A 22,844-nucleotide genomic window follows, 5' to 3' on the forward strand; every position below is an offset into this window, starting at 1 on the left:
AAGATTCTGTCTTGACACTACATGAAAATCATAATCCTGATTTTGTCCTCCTGACTCTAAGCTCCAAGATATCCTACAGAAATGGGCCAAACATTTAGATAGGCAATGTGTCCTTAAATTTCAAGCTCTGACCCAAGTAGTGATGTGTTAGGGCACATACCTCTGTCACAAGCAATAGGCACTGGCTCAATGGGCCATCACACTGAATACAGCAGACTCTTTTTACTTCCAAAAAAGGTGAATGCTCCATATGCACCAAATGCAGTTTGTTTTGATTGTGCAATGACACAGAAGAGCTATTGCAGTTGATTTTTGCAGGAACTTTTTACAGGCTAGTAACGTCTTAGGTAACCTTTCAACAGGGTGTCCAAACCTTCTCTACAGACGCCCACTCCCAATCCTCTCTCAGCATCCAGCACCACATGTCAGATCCCTCACCCTGGAATCACCCGGCTTTTTATAAGTTTAAAAGAAAAAGAAACATGGCTGCACTGCCTATCTTTCCCTTGACCTCCTTCAGCAACTTTAATGCAGTCCATTTTTAAGGTTACAGATTGTGTTGCAAGCATACTTCTACATGCCATTAATAAGTAATGAGAATTTAAAAAAAAAAAAAGGAAAACATCTATGTTCCATGAAGCCAAACATCATTAGCAAACGCATCCATCCTCCAAAGGCTGGCTTTTTCTTGCATAACCAGAAGCTCGAATGGCCTGGTTGGGGCCCTTGGCTCAATGTGGGCTGTGGGCGCCCCCTTCAGGCTCTGGGGTGAAATGCACATTGCTGTCATTTGACATACTAACTAGTTAGTCAGCAGGGCAATTAATTGCTTTTGCTAAAAACCTTTCAGGAAATTTCGAAGGAAAATTCTGTTCCAACTCTAATGTTGTGGTCAGACAGAAAGCCTTCACATCACCAGCCTTTAGCTAATATTAAAATTAGGTAAAATCAAAAGGAGTATCTTGCAAGAACAAAAAAACCTACAGATATATCGATTTGTTCATTGGATTAAATGACGCTTCTTCACTAGATAAGCTCTTTTTAAAATTGCCTGTGTCTGTAATGAACAAGATTAAAACTGGAGATAGGCAGCCCGCGACCTCCTCATCCTCCCACTCCCTTCCACAGCCTGAACCTGGTCTTCCTGCTTGTAATCCCCGGCCTTAACTGCCTCCACCCAGACCCTGCTACCAATGCCTCAGTCTACCTCACCTCCATGTTTAGCCTTGACTCTCAGGGTCAGAAGCCTCATTTCCCCTCCTCTCTAATGTGACCCTAGGTCCTATGCCAACGACTGCACTAGTGCAAGAATGATCTTTCCTCGCCGGGCTTCCGTAGCATCTTGTTTCTGCCTCCCACGTGATACCCTTAACACATTCCTCCTGAGGCTGAGACCCTTTGACTTTCTCTCTTATCTCCTCTCCATAGACTGTCAGCTTCCCAAAGGCAGGGCCTGGCTCTTGTACAACCTTGATCCTCATGCCTGGCTCTCAGCGGTGCTCCTTGCTGACTGAATGAAAGAAGCAGGAAGATAGCCCTCTGTTAACTTCATTTTCTTCTCTTATTTATTGTAAGAGCTGCTTAAAAAGCTAATTGCGCCCCAACCTCAAAAATGAAGGGGACAGGGGCTTCCCTGGTGGCGCAGTGGTTGAGAATCTGTCTGCCAATGCAGGGGACACGGGTTCCAGCCCTGGTCTGGGAAGATCCCACATGCCGCGGAGCAACTGGGCCCGTGAGCCACAATTACTGAGCCTGCGCGTCTGGAGCCTGTGCTCCGCAATAAGAGAGGTCGCGATAGTGAGAGGTCCGCGCACCGCGATGAAGAGTGGCCCCCGCTTGCCACAACTAGAGAAAGCCCTCGCACAGAAATGAAGACCCAACACAGCCATAAATAAATTAATTAATTAAATTAAATATGTATTAAAAAAAAAGACAAGTGAGAAAAAAAGAATTAAAAAAAAAAATGAAGGGGACACAAGGAAAAGAAGACCCGTGAAGCAGTTCTTTCTTCTTTCCTTAGAGAATCTTTTCTCCTTTATTCATCTTCATTTCAACAATTATTGATAATTTGCAATACGTTAAAAGTGTGAGAAAATGCTATTCTTCTTACTTTTCCTCTCACTATAACTGTCGTTGAATAAAATCTTTCCAATTTTCCTTTATGTCATTCCTTTACTTTTCCTCAGCTTTATTGAACTGTAATTGACATATAGCATTGTGTGAGTTTAACGTGTTGATTTTTTTTAAAAATTAATTTATTTATTTATTTATTTATGGCTGTGTTGGGTCTTCGTTGCTGCGTGCGGGCTTTTTCTCTAGTTGCAGAGAGCGGGGGCTACTCTTGGTTGCGGTGCATGGGCTTCTCATTGCGGTGGCTTCTCTTGTTGCGGAGCACGGGCTCTAGGCGTGCGGGCTTCAGTAGTTGTGGCTCGCGGGCTCTAGAGCACAGGCTCAGTAGTTGTGGCGCACGGGCTTAGTTGCTCCGAGGCATGTGGGATCTTCCAGGACCAGGGCTCAAACCCGTGTCCCCTGCATTGGCAGGTGGACTCTTAACCACTGCGCCACCAGGGAAGTCCCTAATGTGTTGATTTGATACACACTTACATATTGCAAAATGATTACTGACAAAGCACCTCCATCATGTCACATAATTACCATTTCTCTTTTGTGGTTAGAACATTTAAGATCTACTCTCTTAGCAACTTTCAAGTATATAATAGAGTTTATGCCACGTCTTAATCACATCAATCTTCCATGCAGTGTGGAACCTGTATCCTTCTCACTCACCCCTTCAACATTTATTGTGTTTCTACTCTGTGCTGAACTGGGTCAGACTCTGGGGATGTAGAATCAATTAAAACATAAAACTAGAGCATAATACCCCACTCCTTAAGTGTGGGCTGTGCATAGTGACTTCCTTCTAAAAGGTACAATATGGAAAGGGGAAGAAACGACTAATTGTACAGTGGAGAAAACGGATGCAGCTGATCCAGGTCAACAACGACAGTGAGAAGTCACGTTGATAGTAGGTACCCTTGAAAGGTTGTGATGAAAATAGTACTTTGCCTCTGTGGCCTTCCTCCCCAAACCCATAACCCCAGGCTAACATTGAGAGAAACGTCAAAACAAAAAAAAAGAAATAGACATTCTGTAAAATACCTGACCAGAATTCCTCAAAACTGTCAAGGTCATCAAAAATAAAGTCAGAAACATACAGAACAGACTTGTGGTTGTGAAGAGGGAGGGATGGAGTGGGAGGCTGGGATTAGCAGATGCCAAGTGTTATATACAGAATGGATAAACAACAAGGTCCTACTGTACAGCACAGGGAACTATATTCAGTATCCTGTGATAAACCATAATGGAAAAGAATATAAAAAAGAACATATATATATATATATATATATATATATATGTATGTGTGTATAACTGAATCACTTTGCTGTACAGAAGAAATTAACACAACATTGTACATCAACTGTACTTCAATAAAAATAAAAAAATAAAGTCAGAAAAATTCTCAGAGACCAAAGGAGCCTAAGGAAACATGACGACTAAATGTCATGTGGTGTCCTGGATGAGATCCTGGAATGGAAAAAGAATATTAGGCAAAAACTAAGAAAGTCTCAAAGTATGAACTCTAGTTAATACTAACCTATCAAAACTGGTTCATTCATTGTAGCAAATGTATCGGAGCAACGTAAGATAATCATAACGGAAACCCACTGTGGGGCATTTGGGAGTCTCTGTGCTAACTTTGCAACTTTTCTGTACATCTAAAACTATTCTGAAACAACACGTTTATTTTAAAAAATGGAATTAGACTTCAAGAATGTTAACGAGGGAGAAAGACAGTGAATAAAGGCTGTGACGCAGTGTGGTCGGTGGGCGTGCGGCATTCCAGAGAACGCAGTCTGCGAGGCGAGGAGAGGCAAACCGTCACGGAGGTGGGGGAGTGGCTGGAGACAGGGGGAAGCTATGGGTGACGTGCGGACAGTTAGCGAAGGCTTAAAACATTGTCTCGCACCAGACAGGTCCTCCTTGAGGTCATCAGCATAAATTTTGGCCAGGAACAGCCAGCTCAGATGAGCAACTTTCTCCTAACAAGCAGGCCAAGAGTAGAGACGGCTGGTGCTAGAGATCGACCTGGATAAGGGATCAGCATTCAGTTTCTGTCAAATTCTCTCTTTTGATATGAACTATGATAAATGCACTTTCTCCTTGTCCAAATATGTATTCCTTTTCAAAGGTGAGGGAGAAATGAAAACACTCAAACTGTCCGGTCTAATTCCTAGCAAGGTGGAGAGCCATGGGAAGGCCATTCCCTGTGGATCTTCTTTTTAACCCTACACCTGGGTATCTCCAGCGGTACCAGCCTTAAGTCTCCTCTGCTGTTGTAAAGTCTGAGGACAACACCAGCTCAGGTGTAAAGCATTGTCTTCCTTAGACAACTGGACAAAGAAAAATGACCTGAACTCCAGGTTGTGAATAATTCACTTCCTTTACTTACCACATATATTGTTGCTTGGAGGATATTTATAGGCTGTGATTATGTCTCTTTGAGTCATGTTTTCAGACTATATCAATTTAGACCACTCTCTCACCAGTGTTAGCTACTGATTTCTATAACATTCTTTGTCCTCCTTTTCCTAGTCAGTTGTTTCAGAATAGCCCGTAATGATCCAGATGTTTAGTTCTTATTCTTTTTTAAGGTCTATATATTACCTGCTTAATTTCCTTCATTTCTAGCCTAAGAATAACTAACTTAAGGTCAAGCTAAAAAGCCTCTGTGCTTTTAAGTTTCTATCACTTTCGCTCATCGGTTCTCTAGTATTTCTTATATAATATCTTTCCTTCACTTTGTAACAGTAATGATATCAGAAAATTAAATATTTACATTTTTATATATGTGTCTTTTAGTTAAATGATACATACTGGCATGTGATTACTAGTGCTGAGTCTTCTCTATTGATGTCTGCTCATTGTGTATAACTAAGCGCTAAGCATAAAGAAAACCAGCACAGCCCAAGAGCCTGATGTGTAGATCCTGTTCCCAGCTCATCAGTGCCAAGCTGGAGAACCCAGGCATGTCATTTAAGGTCTCTGAGTGTCCGTCCACTCTCTCATCTGTAAAATGAGATATTAATCATTTTTATGCCTACTTCCGAAGGTTTTTGTTAGAATCTCATGAGAAATGCAAAAATGTTTTGTCACCTTAGAAAGTGTTACACAAAATTACTAAGGTTATTTTATATTTATCTAGTTTGGCTGGAGGCAGATGAACCATAGGGTTCTATTTCTCTGACTCTCGGAGACTTTTAAAAAACTGGAGACCTTTTTGATTTTCTTTTCTTGTTTTAATGTCCTTTTGAAACACGCAGAAATATTATCTTTACTTGGGAGGATGTGTTGAAATGATCTAGCCCTCTTTGGATTTCTTTGACTTATATCTTGCTTCTCCAACCCTTTAAGAATTTTCTCTAAGCCACCGTCAGAATTTTTTACACTATGCTTATTCATCTTTTTCAGTGTGAAAACTGCAGAATGTGAGAAATGGGATAGAAGGGGTGGTTGAAGAGGAGGCTCCATAGAATAATGAATCTGGAAGAATACAGGCATACCTTGGAGATAGTGCAGGTTTGGTTCCAGAGCACTGTAATAAACTGAATATCATCATAGAGCAAGTCACATGAATTTTTTGGTTTCCCAGGGCATATAAAACTTATGTTTATACTATACTGTGTCTATTAAGTGTGCAGTAGCATTATGTCTAAAGAAACAATATACATACTTTAATGAAAAATTATTTTATTGCTAAAAAGTGCTAACCATCATCTGAGCCTTCGGCAAAGTCCTAATGTTTTTGCTGGTGGAGGGTCTTGCCTGAATGTTAATGGCTGCTGACTGACCAGAGTGGTGACTGCTGAAGATTGAGGTGGCAGTGGCAATTTCTTAAAATAAGACAACAATAAAGTTTGCCGCATCGATTGACTCTTCCTTTGACGAAAAAATTCTCTGTAGCATGCAGTACTGTTTGCTAGCATTTTACCTACAGCAGAACTTCTTTCAAAATCGGAGGTAATCCTCTCAAACCCTGCCTCTGCTTTATCAACTAAGTTTACAGGATATTCTAAATCCTTTGTTGTCATTTCAACACCTTCACAGCATCTTCATCAGGAGTAGATTTCATCTCAAGAAACTACTTTCTTTGCTCACACATGAGAAGCAACTTCTCATCCATGAAAGCTTTATTATGAGATTGCAACAATTCATTCACAACCTCAGGCCCCACTTCTATTTCTAGTTCTCTTGCTATTTCCACCACATCTGCAGTTACTTCCTCCACTGAAGTCTTGAACTCCTCAAAGTCATCCATGAGGGTTGGAATCAACTTCTTCCAAACTCCTGTGAATGTTGATATTTTGACCTCTTCCCATGAATCACGAATGTTCTTAATGGCATCTAGAATGGTGAATCCTTTCCAGAAGGTTTTCAACTGACTTTGCCCAGATCCATCAGAGGAATCACTATCTATGGTAGCTATAGCCTTATGAAATGTATTTCTTAAAAAATGAGACTTAAAAGTTGCAATTACTCCTGATTCATGAGCTGCAGAATGGGTGTTGGGTCAGCAGGCATGAAAACAACATGAATCTTGTTGTGCATCTCCATCAGAGCTCTTGGGTCACCAAGTGCATAGTCACTGAGCAGTCATATTTCAAAAGGAATCTTTTTTTCTGAGAAGTTGCTCTCATCAGCGGGGCTTAAAATATTCAGCAATATCCACAGATGTGCTGTCATCCAGGCTTTGTTGTTCCGTTTAGAGAGCACAGGCAGAGTAGATTTAGCATAATTCTTAAGGGCTCTAGGATTTTCAGAATGGTAAATGAGTACTAACTTCAACTTAAAGTTACCAGCTGCATTAGCCCCTAACAAAAGAGTCAGCCTGTCCTTTGAAGCTTTGAAGCCAGGCACTGACTTTTCCTCTCTAGCTGTGGAAGTCCTAGGTGGCATCTTCTACCGATATAAGGCTGTTTCATCTACATTGAAAATCTGTTGTGCAGTGTAGCCACCTTCATTAATGATCTTAGCTAGATCTTCTGGGTCACTTGCTGCGTTACCTTGTGCTTTTACGTTACGGAGATGACTTCTTTCCTGAAACCTCATGAGCCAACCTCTGCTAACTTCAAACTCTTCTTCTGCAGTTTCCTCACCTCTCTCAGCCTTCATAGAATGGAAGAGAGTTAAAGCTCTGGATTAGGCTTTGGTTTAAGGGAATGCTGTGGCTGGTTGGATCCTCTATCCAGACCACTAAAACTTTCTCCGTATCAGCAATAAGGCTGTTTCACTTTCTCATCATTCGTGTGTTCACTGGAGTAGCACCTTTAATTTCTTTCAATAACTTTTCTTTTGCATTCACAACTTGGCTAACTGTTGGGTGCAAGAGGCCTAGCTTTCAGCCTATCTCAGCTTTCAACTTGCCTTAATCATTTCTAGCTTTTGATTTAAAGTGAGAGACGTGAAACTGTTCCTTTCACTTGAACACTTAGAGGCCACTGTAGGGTTATTAACTGGCCGAATTTCAATATTGTTGTGTTTCAGGGAACAGGCAGGCCCAAGAAGAGGGAGAGAGACGGGGGAACAGCCGTTTGGTGGAGTAGTGAGAGCACACACAAGTTCACTGTCTTACAGGGGCTCAGTTCGTCCCCAAACAATTACAATAGTAACATCAAAGATCACTGATCGGACTTCCCTGGTGGTCCAGTGGTTAAGACTCCGTGCTCCCAACGCAGGGGGCCCAGGTTCGATCCCTGGTCAGGGAACTAGAGCCCGCATGCCACAACTAAAGATCCCACGTGCCACAGTGAAGATCCCATATGCTGCAACTAAGACCTGGCCCAACCAAATAAATAAATAAATTAATTAAAAAAAAAAAAATCACTGATCACCACAACCAATGTAATAATAATGAAAAAGCTTGAAGTATTGCAAGAATTACCAAAATATGATGCAGAGACACAAACTGAGCAAATGCTATTGGAAAACTGGTGCTGATAGACTTGCTCCATGCAGGTTTGCCACAAACTCTCACTTAGTTAAAAACATGGTATCTGTGAAGTGCAATAAGGTATGCCTACATAGACGTCCGTTTACTACAACATAACCCTTAATAGACTTTGAATAAATGCCTATTCAGTAAAGGTAGAAGGTCTTATCGTATCCCTGTTTGCACACGTACGCGTGCATGCACACACACACGCAATGTTAAAGTATGTGGGATTTTCTCCATTACAGCTGCAGAGTTTATGAAAAACAGAAATCAGGATGCAGGTGTTGTCTGTGCCAACATCCTATAAGGAGAAATTAACAAAGCTTCAGCTTCTATTGAATACTTTTCTGAATTGGTGGAATCAGCCAAACCTGCGATACTCACGTAGAATTATGGAAATTGGAAACAAAAAGCCGGAGTCTACTGGGAATGACAGGCTCAAGATGAACTCAGCTGGAAAATTTGGCTAACTAAAAGTGACATCCTTTGTGCTGGAATTTTTCTATCTGGAAGCTGCAAGAAGGCTGTAATTATTTCGAGTTTTCAATGCAGCCCTTTTCAAACTAAGCCTTTCCTTTTCTTCATTGCTCTGCACCTTTCCTCCATGTGAACTCAGGTGTTTGCCAAGCACTGAAGTGGGAAATTCATACTGGTTTTATACACACATGCATTTCCAGGGAATGGGAAGCAACACAACTTTTGCATTCTCTATGCCAAGGAAAACAAAAGAATGTTTGTACATCAAAACCTTTATCTTGTGCATAGGCTCAAAATACCTGAGCCTGGCTAAATAAATCACCTAATAAGAAATGGCTGATTAAGGCCAATGAAAATTTCTTTGCAAGTTATGCTTTGTCTCCATGGAGAAGCCAATACAAAAACTTAGACTTACCTTGTGGCTTTTGGGTCCCAAATCACAATGTCAGCATCTGAGCCCACAGCTATTCTTCCTTTTCTTGGATACAGATTAAAGATTTTAGCTGCATTTGTGCTGGTAACTGCCACGAACCAGTTTTCATCCATTTTGCCACTGTGCTGTAAAACAATTCAAGGAAGAAAATACATTTCTTTTCCTGATAAATGATAAAACACTAAAAATCTCCTGTCAATCAAAGTATAAGAATTTTCTCTCTTAGAACCAAATAAAACTGCATCGAATTTCTTATATCGTGAAGCCAAACACATCTGTGAATACTGATAAATCTTAAACAATCATAATGATAATGATGGGGATGAATGGGGTTATATATGGAAGCCTGAAGACAATTTTTCAAAAACCTATCAGCTTAACAAAACAGCCCCATTAATTTTTCCCATTCTTTCCAAAATCACACAGACAAGAGCTAAATATTGGTAACAATATTTCCAATTCTTGTTTAAAGTTTACTACCACCACCTACTACATTTATAATCTGGGCCTAAGATTTATGAGATGATCATGTAGACATTATATGGAATATTATAGAGTTAAAATGAGATAGACCTATAATTCAGGTGACACGCTTTTAGAAATCAACTAAGAGGTTCAATTTTGTGCTACTGAAATTTACATGAACCAACAGTCATGGACAGTCTGCTATAAGAGATTTTAATATGGACAAACTTCAGTGGGATGTGATCCCTCTAAAATGATTTGTTTTTAAATGTTGAGAATTTATCCCTATGTACATTTACATGGCAAGAGCATCCTTAAGGTTTATTTAATTATCAAAGGGTCCCCATCTCATAAAAACATTAAGAACGATGTCCTGAAAGTAATTTTCCCCTAAATAAACCATCTGAATGTTTCAGAAAATAACATAGGCTCCTGTATATTATGAAGAAGTATCTGATCACTTGAAAGCCATTTCTACACTTTATATATTATGAAAATCTGCTGTAATGAAGGTACTCATTGTAATTCACACAAGTTCAAAGTGAAAGGTTGGACTGTTATCAAGAAAGTCTAAGCAGAGAGAAAGAGAAGAAAAGTCATCTGGGATGCTTAGAATTAGGGTAGAGGTAGCAGGGGGTGGAGAGGACAATTGGTAGAAGATAGGGCTGTAGAGATGTTTTGAAGATCCTTGCATGGAAATTAACTGTTCAAATATCATCCAATAAGTAATGCTGAAAATTAAAGGATTTTAGAGAGGAAAGTAGCATGAACAGACCCTGGTGTTTGAAAGGCAACTCTGGTCTTAGAGTATGGGATAGATTGTAGTAAGCCAGAGAGTGGAGGCAGGGGCACCAGCTGTGAGACTACTGCAATGGTCCAAACAAGACATGGGACTCAAAGTAGAATGGTGGACATGATGGTGGAAATAAGGAGGCATTTTGGAAATAAAATTGACAAGACCTGGTAAAATATTAGAGCTAGAAGTCAGGGGTATGTGTAAGGGATTCTGAGGTGTGAGATGTGATTAATGTGCCATTGAAGGGAGGGGTTCTGAGAGATGGGTGAGAATGGCATGACAATGGGGACCTCAGGTCTTACCAGGCAAGTCTCCACTGCTGATCTTTACAACTACACTTGTCAGCTGGCTGGATAGGCTAACATATGAGCATTTAGCCATTTGATTCTTCTTCGTCCTCAGGTAGAAAATTTTAAATCATGAAATTTTTTAAAAAATCTTTCTATATTTTGGATTATTATTTATGTAACCTCATACAGCAGTTTTTAAAACATAATATCCAAAAGTTCTTTAAAAGGGATATCTACATTTTTCTATGAAAAGGAGGTATGAACGTAATAAAAATTCTTCATGTCCTTTCAATCATTCCAAGTATTTGTATCAGTGACACATAAGGAACTAGGATTCAAAAACATGGAAATCAAGTCGAAGTGCTATTACATTTCAAAGATTTCAAGAATAATCCTCTAGGTACCCAATCTAAATTTATCCCCTAATGTCTGCATCATGGTGCAAAGCATCCTCTAAACCATGCAGAGAAGAAAATTGTTTTTCATTATTATCTTGGGGGATGGCATGGTGGTGCTGATACTGTTGTATTCCCAGTTTCCACTCTAGTGAAAACAATCAAAAAACTTCTCTATGAAGGCTTTTGCCACTCTGGTCCTAAAATGGGCCAGATTCTGGCTGAAAAATCAGGCAAAACAGACTGAATCCTGTGAAACTCACCACGCCTTTTTCCCATGTTACTGACATCCGGTCCTCAACACCATTCACTCCATTGGGAATCTTAGTAAAATCATCCTTCCCAAGAGCTTTCTGGCAGGTGTTGAAAGTGCAGTGGTCAGACCCTGTTATGGTTAGATCACCACTGTAAAAGAGAAACACACAAGAGCAATAGGGGTGAGTAGATAGAATATGTCAGGAGGAAGCTACCATAACCTTCCCTGGTCTCTGGACCCCATTCTCAACTGATAGTCAGAAAACTGCAATGGAGAATGAGCAGCTTTTTTCAAGTACATATTTCACCCATGCCTGTCTCTATTCCAGGAAACACTTTTGGAGAATAATACTCTTACATGAAGCATGATGAAGGATCGTGCTTGGGTCAGAAAAAGTGGGTTCTAGGCTCCATCACCTATTGGTTATATGACGATGAGTTTGTCCAATGCTCAGTTTCTCATCTAGAAATTGGTAATTATATATACTTGATGACAAGTATTCAGGATCACTGGCAATAACATAAGTGAATATTTCTTGTGAGTACAGAACTACACAAAGATGAACCAGGGTGATTCACATGAACAGAGGCAGCCCCTGGCCACATGGCAATGTTGTGATGAGCAGAGGTGGGACACTGGCTGAGGATGTTGAGGTCACGAGCAACAGGAATTGTGCTTTGACCTGTGAGTCACCTCGGGGATGTAGAAGGCTGAAGGAGGTAGGAGCCTGAAAGGAAATGGCAAGTGAACTCTTGGACAGTCTGTGGTGAAAAGCTCTTTGTTAACCTGGATCTGAGTATCCGTGAATGGGGAATGTCTGAATGTCCACGAATGGTGTATTTCTCAAGAAAAAATGATCAAAGTGTCTCCCAAAACAGCATCTGAAAATAGTTTGGATGGCCTTTCATGGGGATAACCTGCTCAGAGGGTAGGATTTTGCCTTTCACCTCTCCAGTGGCTCTGCCCTAGATCATCATCTCTTGTATCTATACAACAAGCACATCTGGTTCCTGGGTTATATCAGCATAGAAAAATATTCAAGACTATTCTGTACGATAAAAATGGGGCATATTGAAGAGACCTGGTCCTAGGCAGCAAGAGATAGAAAAGACAACGAAAAAATCAGAGCAGAGGAAAATTTCAGTAAAAATGATCTGATTTCTCTGTGGCCAGGAGAGATTTTACACCACATCATAACACAATTAAGCCAATGCTTTTGGGTCTCCAGATGAAGGATTCCCCAGGGCCTGTGAGATCAAGTAGAACAGAAGACTGGGAGGTCAATGGAAGGTCCAGACCTCCATTTGCAGCAACATGGATGGACCTAGAGATTATCATACACTAAGTGAAGTAAGCCAGACAGAGAAAGAGAAATAGCATATGATATCGCTTATATGTGGAATCTAAAAAACAATGATACAAACGAACTTATTTACAAAACAGAAATAGACCCACAGACATAGAAAACAAACTTATGGTTACCAAAGGGGAAGGGAGGGAGGGATAAATTAGGAGCTTGGGATTAACAAATACACACTACTATATGTAAAACAGATAAACAACGAGGACCTACTGTATAGCACAGGGAACTATATTTAATATTTTGTAATAATCTATAAGGGAAAAGAATCTGAAAAAGAATATATATATATATATATGTATATATGTGTATAACTGAATCACTTTGCGGTACACCTGAAACTAACACAGCATTGTAAATCAACTATATTTTAAGAGAATAAATAAAGATAAAACTTTTAAAAAAGATGAGGTTAAGGCTTATAGGATTAAGTAACTTCTGTACAGTTAAATTACATGCACTCAGCATAGATGGGGTGGAGAAGGTAGGGTCCGAATCCAGGCATTTTGACTTGAGTGGTCCTAACCTCTACACTATACTATCCTGATGACAATGATCATATGGTCATACGGAGTCCAACCACACTATATCTCTGTTGCAAGTAGATTGATCATCTTTGCACACCCTTAAGGTATAAACCTCCTCTAAAAACTTATGTTAAATAAAATAACACTCAGATAATAAAATTGTAGCCAGGAATGCATATTTATAAAATCATGCAAATGAGGCCATCAAAAGCACACTATGTTAGAAAAGTTAATAGCTTGTAGTGAATTTGAATTTAAAATCAGGAGCCTATCTCTGATTAGGATTTGTCAGCATAATAGATTCTTTGGCACCAACCTGCTCATATCCAAGCAGTCATGAAGGAGAGTGCACAGAAAGGAGAAGCTGGCATCCCAATTACTTCACTCTAGTTAACCAGATGCCAGACTTTAGTTAAAATCCTGATACACAACTGAAATGCACTGATTTCCTCAGAGTCCTGACCGTGGATGGCCACCAGCTGCCTGAGTCATACTGAGTTGGAACGTAGCACCCTATTACCTCACAGATCATTTCTCCCCAAAATGAGCCATCTTCCTCCAGTGAGCCTAGGGATTTGAAAAACCCTGAAAGCAAGGCTGCTTGAAGCCTAACCAACTTTGCCTCTTATGTAACCTAGCATCAAACTACTGTTAATAAAAGTTCTCCTCCAAGAACTTAGCCACGGCTAATATCCTTCACTTTCACGATATACACACATTAGGTGAATCCCACCCCGTTTCTTACTGTCCTATTCCCAGAAAAGAGGAAATGCCGTTAGTATCTCCTTCTGGTGTACCGAACAAGAAACAATCACTTTTAACATGAACTAAGAGGTAATGCACTATTTACTGGAGAGATAACAGGACAGGCATGGTATTGTATTTGCAGGTACAAAGAGACCTTCCTATTCCAAGAGAACTTCTTATGGATGCTTGGACAATGAAAAACTCAGATTCTTGATCTGCAATCGCTTTACAAGTTGCCAACTCAGGATTTTTCCTGGTACTTCATTACAGAGGAAAGAGTCTAATCACATGTTCTGTTCAATCATTTGGCCCATCAAGGTGGTATGGGAATACAGTTCCAAAATTTCTACAATTTTAATAGCTCTCAGGAAAAATTAAAAGTGTCAGCATCTACCAGGAGTTTGCCAGGACTCTTTTGAAACCAGATGACAGGTAATTTCCTTGGAAGGGCTTAGCACCTTTAAAATATGACGTGCCACTTTTTTGGTATATACAACAATCTCTTCGTTAACAGGGTTATTTTCAACTGTCTCCCCATTAATTATCTGTAAGTACTTAAAAAAATGAAAAAATAAAAAAGTAAAAATTTCTAACTATTCTTCCCTGTATTTCACAATGGTTCTAAGACATTTTTCAAAGGACTAAACAGCATGCAAGCTGTAAAAAGGAAACAAGGGGCCTGGATAATACATCAATTGAAGAATCAAACTAGATTAATTCAGCATAATGGCGGGTTCTGTTAGATTTGGGCCAGAAATGAAGTAGTAATAAACATATCTAATGTATGTATAGCACTCTAGAGTTTGCAAATACAGCTTGAAGATCATATACCTTACTTGACCTTCATGGCAACCCAAACACTGATTTGACAGACAAAGAAACTGACACTCAATAAGACTAATTTCTCTATGACACAGGGGTAGTGAGTGGTACATTAGAATTAGAATCCTAGTATACTGATAACATACCATACATACGCAGTATGTTAGTAGGAAAAGTATCATTTTTCATTTCTTGGTAAAGAGCATGTATTTTTAAAAGTCAACCATAAGATCTGTGGACATGGTTAAGCAATTTTCCAATTTCACTTACTGGTTTGATTTGCTACACTTAACAGGTTAGTAATGAAAAGTCCTAAATCTGTCCTAGTCTGATACTCTCCTGATTACATTCGAGACCAGACGATTTCAGCAACTCCTGGGAGACAGTACATATCCATCATTAACATCCTCCCACTGTCTCAGCAAGTTTCACATTATGTTGTATCCTGTCTCCCCATACGTGTTCTCTCCTTCTTTCTCCATCCTTTAGCTCAAAACCAAAAAAGAGTCTTCACTTATGATGCAATCTCCCAGTTAAAGGAGTTCCGCTCTCTGAGACATTGTTACGACTTCCAAATAGTGAAACATGTCAAAGCAACCAAAACTACGCCCCATCCCTGACCAGACAGCCCATTGTTTATTAGATGAAAGTGACAGAGCAGATGTCAACATCTTGTCTGAATTTGGGAGCAGCATGTAATCAAGTCATGGGATCTTTTAGAAAAGGTTGAAAGATGCAGAGAAGCTGGCATAGGTGCCCAGGAGTGGAAGCACTGCCTGCCAAACAGAAGGCCAAACGCTTTTATAAAAATAATTTCTCCCAGCTAGAAGGATAAAGTAGAACCTTCCTGGGCTTTGCTTGCATTCAAAATATTACACTTACAAAGAAAGAAAATAATTGAGAAGGAAAATATGTAGAAGCAGCATAATAAAGTAGCTCACACAGATTTAGGTTCAAATCCTGATCTTGCTTTTAGTTGGTGACCTTGTGCATGATAAGTCATTGCTCTTGGTCTCAGTTTTTCTCATCTATGAAATGGGATCATAAAGTCCCTCTAGTGTGGCAATTTTGTGAGGATCAAACAACTTAACGTATACGAAAATACCTAGCATCTTCCTGGGATCCTGCAGTCACTTCATGTTATGAGCTGAATTGTGTCCCTTGTCAAAATTCACATGTTAAAGTCCTAACCCCCAGTATCTCAGAATGTGACTGTATTTGGAGATAGGGCGCTTTAAAGAGGTAATTAGGTTAAAATGAGGTCATCAGAAGTGAGCCCTCATTCAATACGACTGGGGTCCTTATAAGGAGAGGAAATCTGGACACACACACACACACACAGAGGGAAGACAACGTGAAGACACAGGGAGGAGACAGCCCTTCCAAGCCAAGGAGAGAGGTCTGGAGCGCACGCATCCTTCCTTCAGTGCCCACAGGAAAACCAATGTTGCCAACACTTAGGTCTTGAACTTCTAGCCTCCAGGACTGTAAGAAAATTAATTTCCGTTGTTTTAAGCCACCCAGTCTGTGGTACTTTGTTAGAGCAGCAAACAAATACATTCTACAAATGTTAGTTTCCTTATGGTTACACAATTCTTTTTTTTTTTTTTAATCTTTTAAAATGGGCAGTCTTGAACTGCTTTGCAGTTGGACATAAGGTAAATCATCTTGTTCTAAATTTAAAGGACAAGGGATGTTCGGATGTTCATGCACAAGAGAGAAAAAAGGAAGCCTGAGATTCAAATCCACCTTAACTCGGGCACACATCAACCCTTTCTTAGGAAAAGCACTGGTTACCAAGCATCAGCTCATAGTACTTGCGTGAGATTTGGTTTTCTCTCTTCAGCACCAACAAGCAGGGGGCAGTGTGACCACATGGGCAGAGAGTGGCCTCTGTGTGGCCCTTTTTCCCTGTTAGTCCCCAAATACAAAAGAAATACGCTGTGGGGGGAGGGGGGCAGAGTTTAAATAAAATGGAAAATAGGACATCTAAACCTCTCTGTAAGAGAAGTTTATATTTTACAGCAATAAGCCTAGAAAATAAAGCTTTCTACAACATGGAAAACCAAAACCAAAGCAAAGCAAAGCAAACAAAAACCCCCAACCATCATGTAGCCCAGTTCACTGTGAGCTACCTGAGAACCAAAGTTATCTTAATCATTTTTGCAAATCCAATGCCAAGAGCACAGTGCCAAGCATATATTAGATGTCCAATAACTTGGTTTTTTATGAAAAGCATAAAGAAAACATTTTATTAATAAGTTCAAGTGAGAGTCATATTTATCCCCTAAAGACACAAATATGGATATAAAATAGAATTAGCTTTATTAAGGTAAATGAAAACAAGTTAAACAGGGAACTAAAAAAAAGTACTGAAAATTTCAGTCATTAATTGGTAAACAAATTTATTATAACAGATATACACCAAAGAGAGCATCAAGTAAGTTGCTGGGAGAAATCGCCACCATTCTAAGCAAAGCACCAGAAAAGTAATGAATCCATATGCATGCAAGTTTTACTGGGAGGTGGGAAGGAGAGGTGAACAATATGTTTTTTTAAACATTATTAATTCCATATGTCAATACACGGCAGAAAAGGAACATCGATACCCAAAGCTACTCAAACCAAAGTAAAAAATACCTCTGCCACTGAAACAAATGACATATATTGACACATATACTATTTGGACAAAGACTAGAGTACAGTGAGTGAGAGAGGTCTGAGAGTGGTAGGTGGGAACTTGTATATGAGATACAATTTCAGCTGGTTTGTCCAACTTTATACTGGGGGTATGGAGCAAGGGAGGGGGGATTCTGCTTCTGGAAGAAAAGGATAACACCCTAGGGACAGCCTTCTGATTCCTTTGCCTCATTTTTTGCAAAAGTGGCTTCTCACAGTAAAGATGGGAACTAACCTAGTTACTCAACTTAGATTAACTGAGACTTGAAATAAGCATGAAATTGAAATTCCTTGCAAACGGTCAAAGGCAACTCAGCTTTCCATGGCTTGCATGTGAAAGCTTTCTTCTTTTCCCTGTAACCTGCTTTTCACTTTTTATTGCAGGTGCTGAATGCTAAAAGGAAATATCATGGTAGGGAAACCGCAGGCTTTGAAAGAAAGTTGATGGACTGAACATGCATTCCCGTCTCTTGCTTCCCAGTTCACATCAAACCCTGGTGAAGATGTACAACAGATGAACAAAATCCAAAACTGTGCTGAGAATAAAAAGAGGAACCATGGCCGACCAGAGGTTATGACAGATTGTAGGAAGACAGAAAGCTGATGGGATGGCAATGCTTCTAAAGGAAAGTAGAAGCAGCTACAGCTTGAACTCAAACGAGCAGAAGGGTCATGACAGACATTCCTCCTGGTGTGGGGAAGGGGATGAGTTGGGGCAGTTAGCCCTCATCCCACCCTCTGCCTGGGGAACAAAGCTTTCTAAGGTGGTGCTGATGCTACAGAGTGAAGCTCACCTGAAAACCGAAGCTCACCAGTGACCACGCCCCATTTACATTCACAAAGTTCATAGTCTCATTGTTGCTGCTCTCATTTGGGGGCGGGGCCTGCTCAACAGCAGAGGGAATCCACACCAGCTCCTTACTCTAATCACCTGAACTGTCCAGTCATGAATACAGACAGCCCAAGATCACCAGACACTTCAAGAAAAAACAAACAACATAAAAAGAAGGGCCAAGATGTTTAAAAAAAAAACTGAAAAATTGACTCAGCAAGAAACAAAGATAATCCAGGAAACAGAATTAAAAAAAAAAAAAAATCTCTGTTAGTATTCTAATGAGGTCAAAAAGATCTCATCTATTGAAGGAAAAAAATTTAAAAGTAAGCAACTGTAGGAAAAAAAAAGAGCTATCAGAGAACAAGTGTTTTCTTGGAAATAAATATATCATTACCAAAATTAAAGTTTATTAGAAGGAAAGAAGAAGTAAACAAAATCCTTTCCTAAAATACAGAGCAAAAAGCAGGTTTTTTTAAAGGTGAAAGTAGTTAAAGGACATGGAGGCTTAGTTCAAGAGGTCTTATACTGGAGTTCCAAGAGAGGAACAGAGAAAATTAATATGAAGGAAATAATAGAAGAAAAAATTTCAGAATCAAAGATCAGCCTTCAGGGGCTTCCCTGGTGGCGCAGTGGTTAAGAATCTGCCTGCCAATGCAGGGGACACGGGTTCGAGCCCTGGTCTGGGAAGATCCCACATGCCACGGAGCAACTAAGCCCGTGAGCCACAACTACTGAGCCTGCGCGTCTGGAGCCTGTGCTCCGCAACGGGAGAGGCCGCGACAGTGAGAGGCCCGTGCACCGCGACGAAGAGTGGCCCCGGCTTGCTGCAACTAGAGAAAGCCCTCACACAGAAACGAAGACCCAACACAGCCAAAAATAAATAAATAAAAAAAAAAAAAAAAAAAAAGATCAGCCTTCAGATTAAACAGACATCTGAACATGAAGGTGAATTTTTAAAAATCCTACTGCTAAACATAGTCTTAATATAATTTCTGGAATTCTAAAATGAAGAGGAAATATAAAAATCTTCCGGATGGTGAAAAAAGTGACAAACGGACATGAATTTTATTGGCATTTGTCTATGTATCAGTAACACTAGACGCCAGAAGAGAATGAAATGGTGCCCTTATAATTCACAAGGAAGTAATTCTGAACCTAGAATTCTATGTCCATTCAAGTTGCAAACAAGCTTGAGGACAAAGAATCAGAAAATTTACCTTCTAACACTCTTCCTTTAAAACTCACATGAGAGGGACTTCCCTGGTGGTCCAGTGGTTAAGAATCTGCCTTCCAGCACAGGGGACACAGGGAACTAAGATCCCACATGCTGCAGGGCAACTAAGCCCCGATGCAGCGAAATAACTCACTAAATAAATATTTTTTTAAAAAATCACATGAGAGGGGCTTCCCTGGTGGCGCAGTGGTTGAGAATCTGCCTGCCAATGCAGGGGACATGGGTTCGAGCCCTGGTCTGGGAAGATCCCACATGCCGCAGAGCAACTGGGCCCATGAGCCACAACTACTGAGCCTGAGCGTCTGGAGCCTCTGCTCCGCAACAAGAGAGGCCCACGCGCCGCGATGAAGAGTGGCCCCCACTTGCCGCAACTGGAGAAAGCCCTCGTACAGAAACGAAGACCCAACACAGCCAAAAATAAAAATAATAAATAAATAATAAATACAAAATTTAAAAACAAAAACATAAAATCTGGAAAAAAGTTGAACACCTATATATCCACTGCAGACTTTACAATTAGTATTAAAAAAAAAAAAATTACATGAGAATCTTCACAGTAATTCAAGGAAAGGGGAGAGATGGGATCCAAGAAACAGTATATCCAACCTAGGATTCTGTGAAAAGAAATCCAAGGATGGCATCTCTACAGCTTGGAAAGTATAAAAATAAAGCAGAAAGCCAAAAGATTCTCCCCCTAAAAAAATATCTCTGCAAGAAGAGCTGATTCATTTCAATAGAAGCTGATTCCATTCAATAGAAGGTATGAGGTAGAAGCTAGAAAATCTTCATGATATAGAAGGTGTACATGTTTCTTTTCTGAACCTATATTCAAAAGAGCTAACTGGAAAAATTCCAAGCCCAAAAAAACTTTACAAGACAATAATGGTCTAAATATGTAGCCAATTAAAATAAGGCATGCCGTTAATCTTATGGGAGTGTAGGAAAGGAAACCCACTTCACCTTGACACTTGGCGATGGCCTCTCCAAGAGTTAAATGACATTAGCTTTCACTCTCAAGTTAGTGATATAAATTCCTCTGAGGTTCTCTTCTCCTGAATTGTTTCTACCAAGAAGAATATTTCCACAATCTTACTTTATAACAGTTCTAAATTTTAGACCTAACCTATAGACAAAGCTTGAAAGACCTGATTCTAGTTCTAAAGCCAACTGAAAATGCGGTAACTCCTGTCCATGTAAAAATAATAATACGGCTGAAAGAAGTCGGGAGGGGGCAGAGAGGGTGATGCTGGGCCTCTCAATTCCTTCTCAGCCTAGTAGAGAATAAAGAGATACCACACACAAAAAATAGCCAAAATACATAAATTTAAGTAATATTACCTGAAGTGAACATTTACTACTAACAAAACTCAGGAGGTGAGAGGTAAGATTTATGTAGGCTAGACTGTTCTTTTTTCATCACTCAGAGTCAAGTGATACTGTCAAAAATTTATAAGTCACTACTTACAAATTTATGGTTTAGAAATTTGAAGGAAACCACCAAAAAAACAGACATGGTTAAAAATTGCTAGTTCCAAGGACTGAGCTGAGAGAGATAGAAGATGTTTACTCTTCACTTAATAGATTCTTGACCATTTCCATTTCTGGAATGTTTTCTCCTTTTAACAATGATAAAAAAATAACAAAATGATGGCAATATTTTAAATAAATCTGTTAAAAATGTAAGGCCAATAAACAAAACCAATTAAATATAAACTTGGTATCTGCATTTCCCAACTCTGTAAACTGATTTCTTCTGGAACAGGGTGGAGGGTAATAAAAAATGTGGGCTTTGGAGTTGGATAGACTTGAATTTCAGGTTTAGCACGTACTAGTAAAGTGATCATGGGCTTAATTTACCAAACTTTTCCAAGCCTCAATTTCATCAGTCACAAAACAGTGAAAAAATTTAGCTTGAAGCATTGTTATGACAATTTAAAAAAAGATTGTATATTACAATGCATTGATGAGATAATCTATAATAAAACTTGAAATGAGATAAAGGATATATTAAAATATGTGCCAAGCACATATTAAGCACTCAACAAAGTTAGCTGTTATAATCGTTAACCCTCAGGTCGCTATCTTTGGGGTATATAGTTGGCAATTCAACAATAAAATCCAAGGTAATAAGAGCATTTTATTGCTAGGCAACTACAATAGAGACAGTTACTAATCGGGTATCTTTTGTGCCTCCTGGGGCAGTGAGTCTCAAATTCAATACGCATAGGAATCACCTGGGGTTCTGGTTATAAGGGCACATTCTGATTCAGTGCATCTGCGATGAGGTCCAAGGACCTGCATCGCTAACGAGCTCTCACGGGATGTCAGCACTGTGTTCCAGGGACCACACTCTGAGTGGCAAGGCCCTAGATGATGGAATGGGCTGGCAAAGGTATCTACAGATGTTCATATTACAAATCTATAAGGCTGAATTTTTTCTTCTTTAAACAAGATAACAATGAATAGATGTATCTTGCTCTTTTATGTTCAGAAACTACGTTAGATGATAAATGCATACAGAGTAGAGGGATCTTCTATAAAAGGTCAGTGTGTCCACCAGCTCTTGTCACTCTGTACTCCCCATGGATCTGCCCTTGGATTGGCTGATGCAGTCACCATGTGAATGGATTGACACTGCTTGACCACCTGTGAGAGGTCACATGCCAGCGATGGAACAACCTCTCGTGCTAATTTATTCTGGACCTCTGCTGCCTCGGAAAATTGCGCGTTAGAGTATTTTCACAAGTGTTATTACGGTAAATCATTTGGGCTGACATTTTAAGTATTTCATGTTTACAACCCCTTTGCAAAGGGATTTAGCAACGTCCAAAAAGTAGATATGCACTTGCCCTTTGAACCATTTCCAGGTTCTCATTTCTAGGACTCTACCCTGAGGCTACCCTTTTGTGGGAGACACAATAATGGTGCCCCAAAGATGTCCATGTCCTAATCCCCATAGCCTGTGAATATGTTAACCCTACTTGGCAGAAGGGACTTCACCGATGTGAGTAAATTAAGGATCTTGAGATAGGGAGATTATCCTGAATTAATTAGGTGGGTTCAATGTCATCCAAGGACCCTTAAAGTAGAAGAGAGAGATCAGAATAATGCAATGTTCTCCATCCACCATTGCTGGCTGTGAAGATGGAGGAAGGGAGACAGGAACAAAGGAATGTAGGTGGTCTCTAGAAGCTAGAGAAGCCAAGGAAGGGCATACCCCCTAGAGCCTCCAGAAGGAACACAGCCCTGCTAACACCTTGCTTCCAGCCCAGTGTGACCGACTGCAGACTTCCGACCTCCAGAGCTATAAGATAATAAATGTGTGTTGTTTTAAGCCATTAGGTTTGCTGTAATTTGTTACAGCAGTAATAGGAGACTAATACACCTTCCACAAATATGAAATAGCATAGGCATAGGACATCACTGTGGTTCTATTTGTAACAGCTAAAGATTGGAAACGACCCAAATATCCATAATT

At 39.9% G+C, this 22,844-nt stretch overlaps 1 protein-coding gene across 1 annotated transcript in view; it reads right to left on the bottom strand.

The window, feature by feature from the left end:
* The window catches only part of LOC309653887 (dihydropyrimidinase-like), a 78,277-nt gene that overhangs the window by 31,794 nt on the left and 23,639 nt on the right, over positions 1-22,844 (bottom strand). Inside the window, 3 exon segments of the mRNA XM_082478650.1 lie at positions 8,943-9,085; positions 11,170-11,314; positions 11,316-11,394. Of these exon segments, the coding sequence (XP_082334776.1) occupies positions 8,943-9,085; positions 11,170-11,314; positions 11,316-11,394 (367 nt within the window).

Source organism: Balaenoptera physalus, assembly GCF_965194825.1.
Source record: "Balaenoptera physalus genome assembly, contig: HAP1_SCAFFOLD_1385, whole genome shotgun sequence".
NCBI lineage: Eukaryota > Metazoa > Chordata > Mammalia > Artiodactyla > Balaenopteridae > Balaenoptera > Balaenoptera physalus.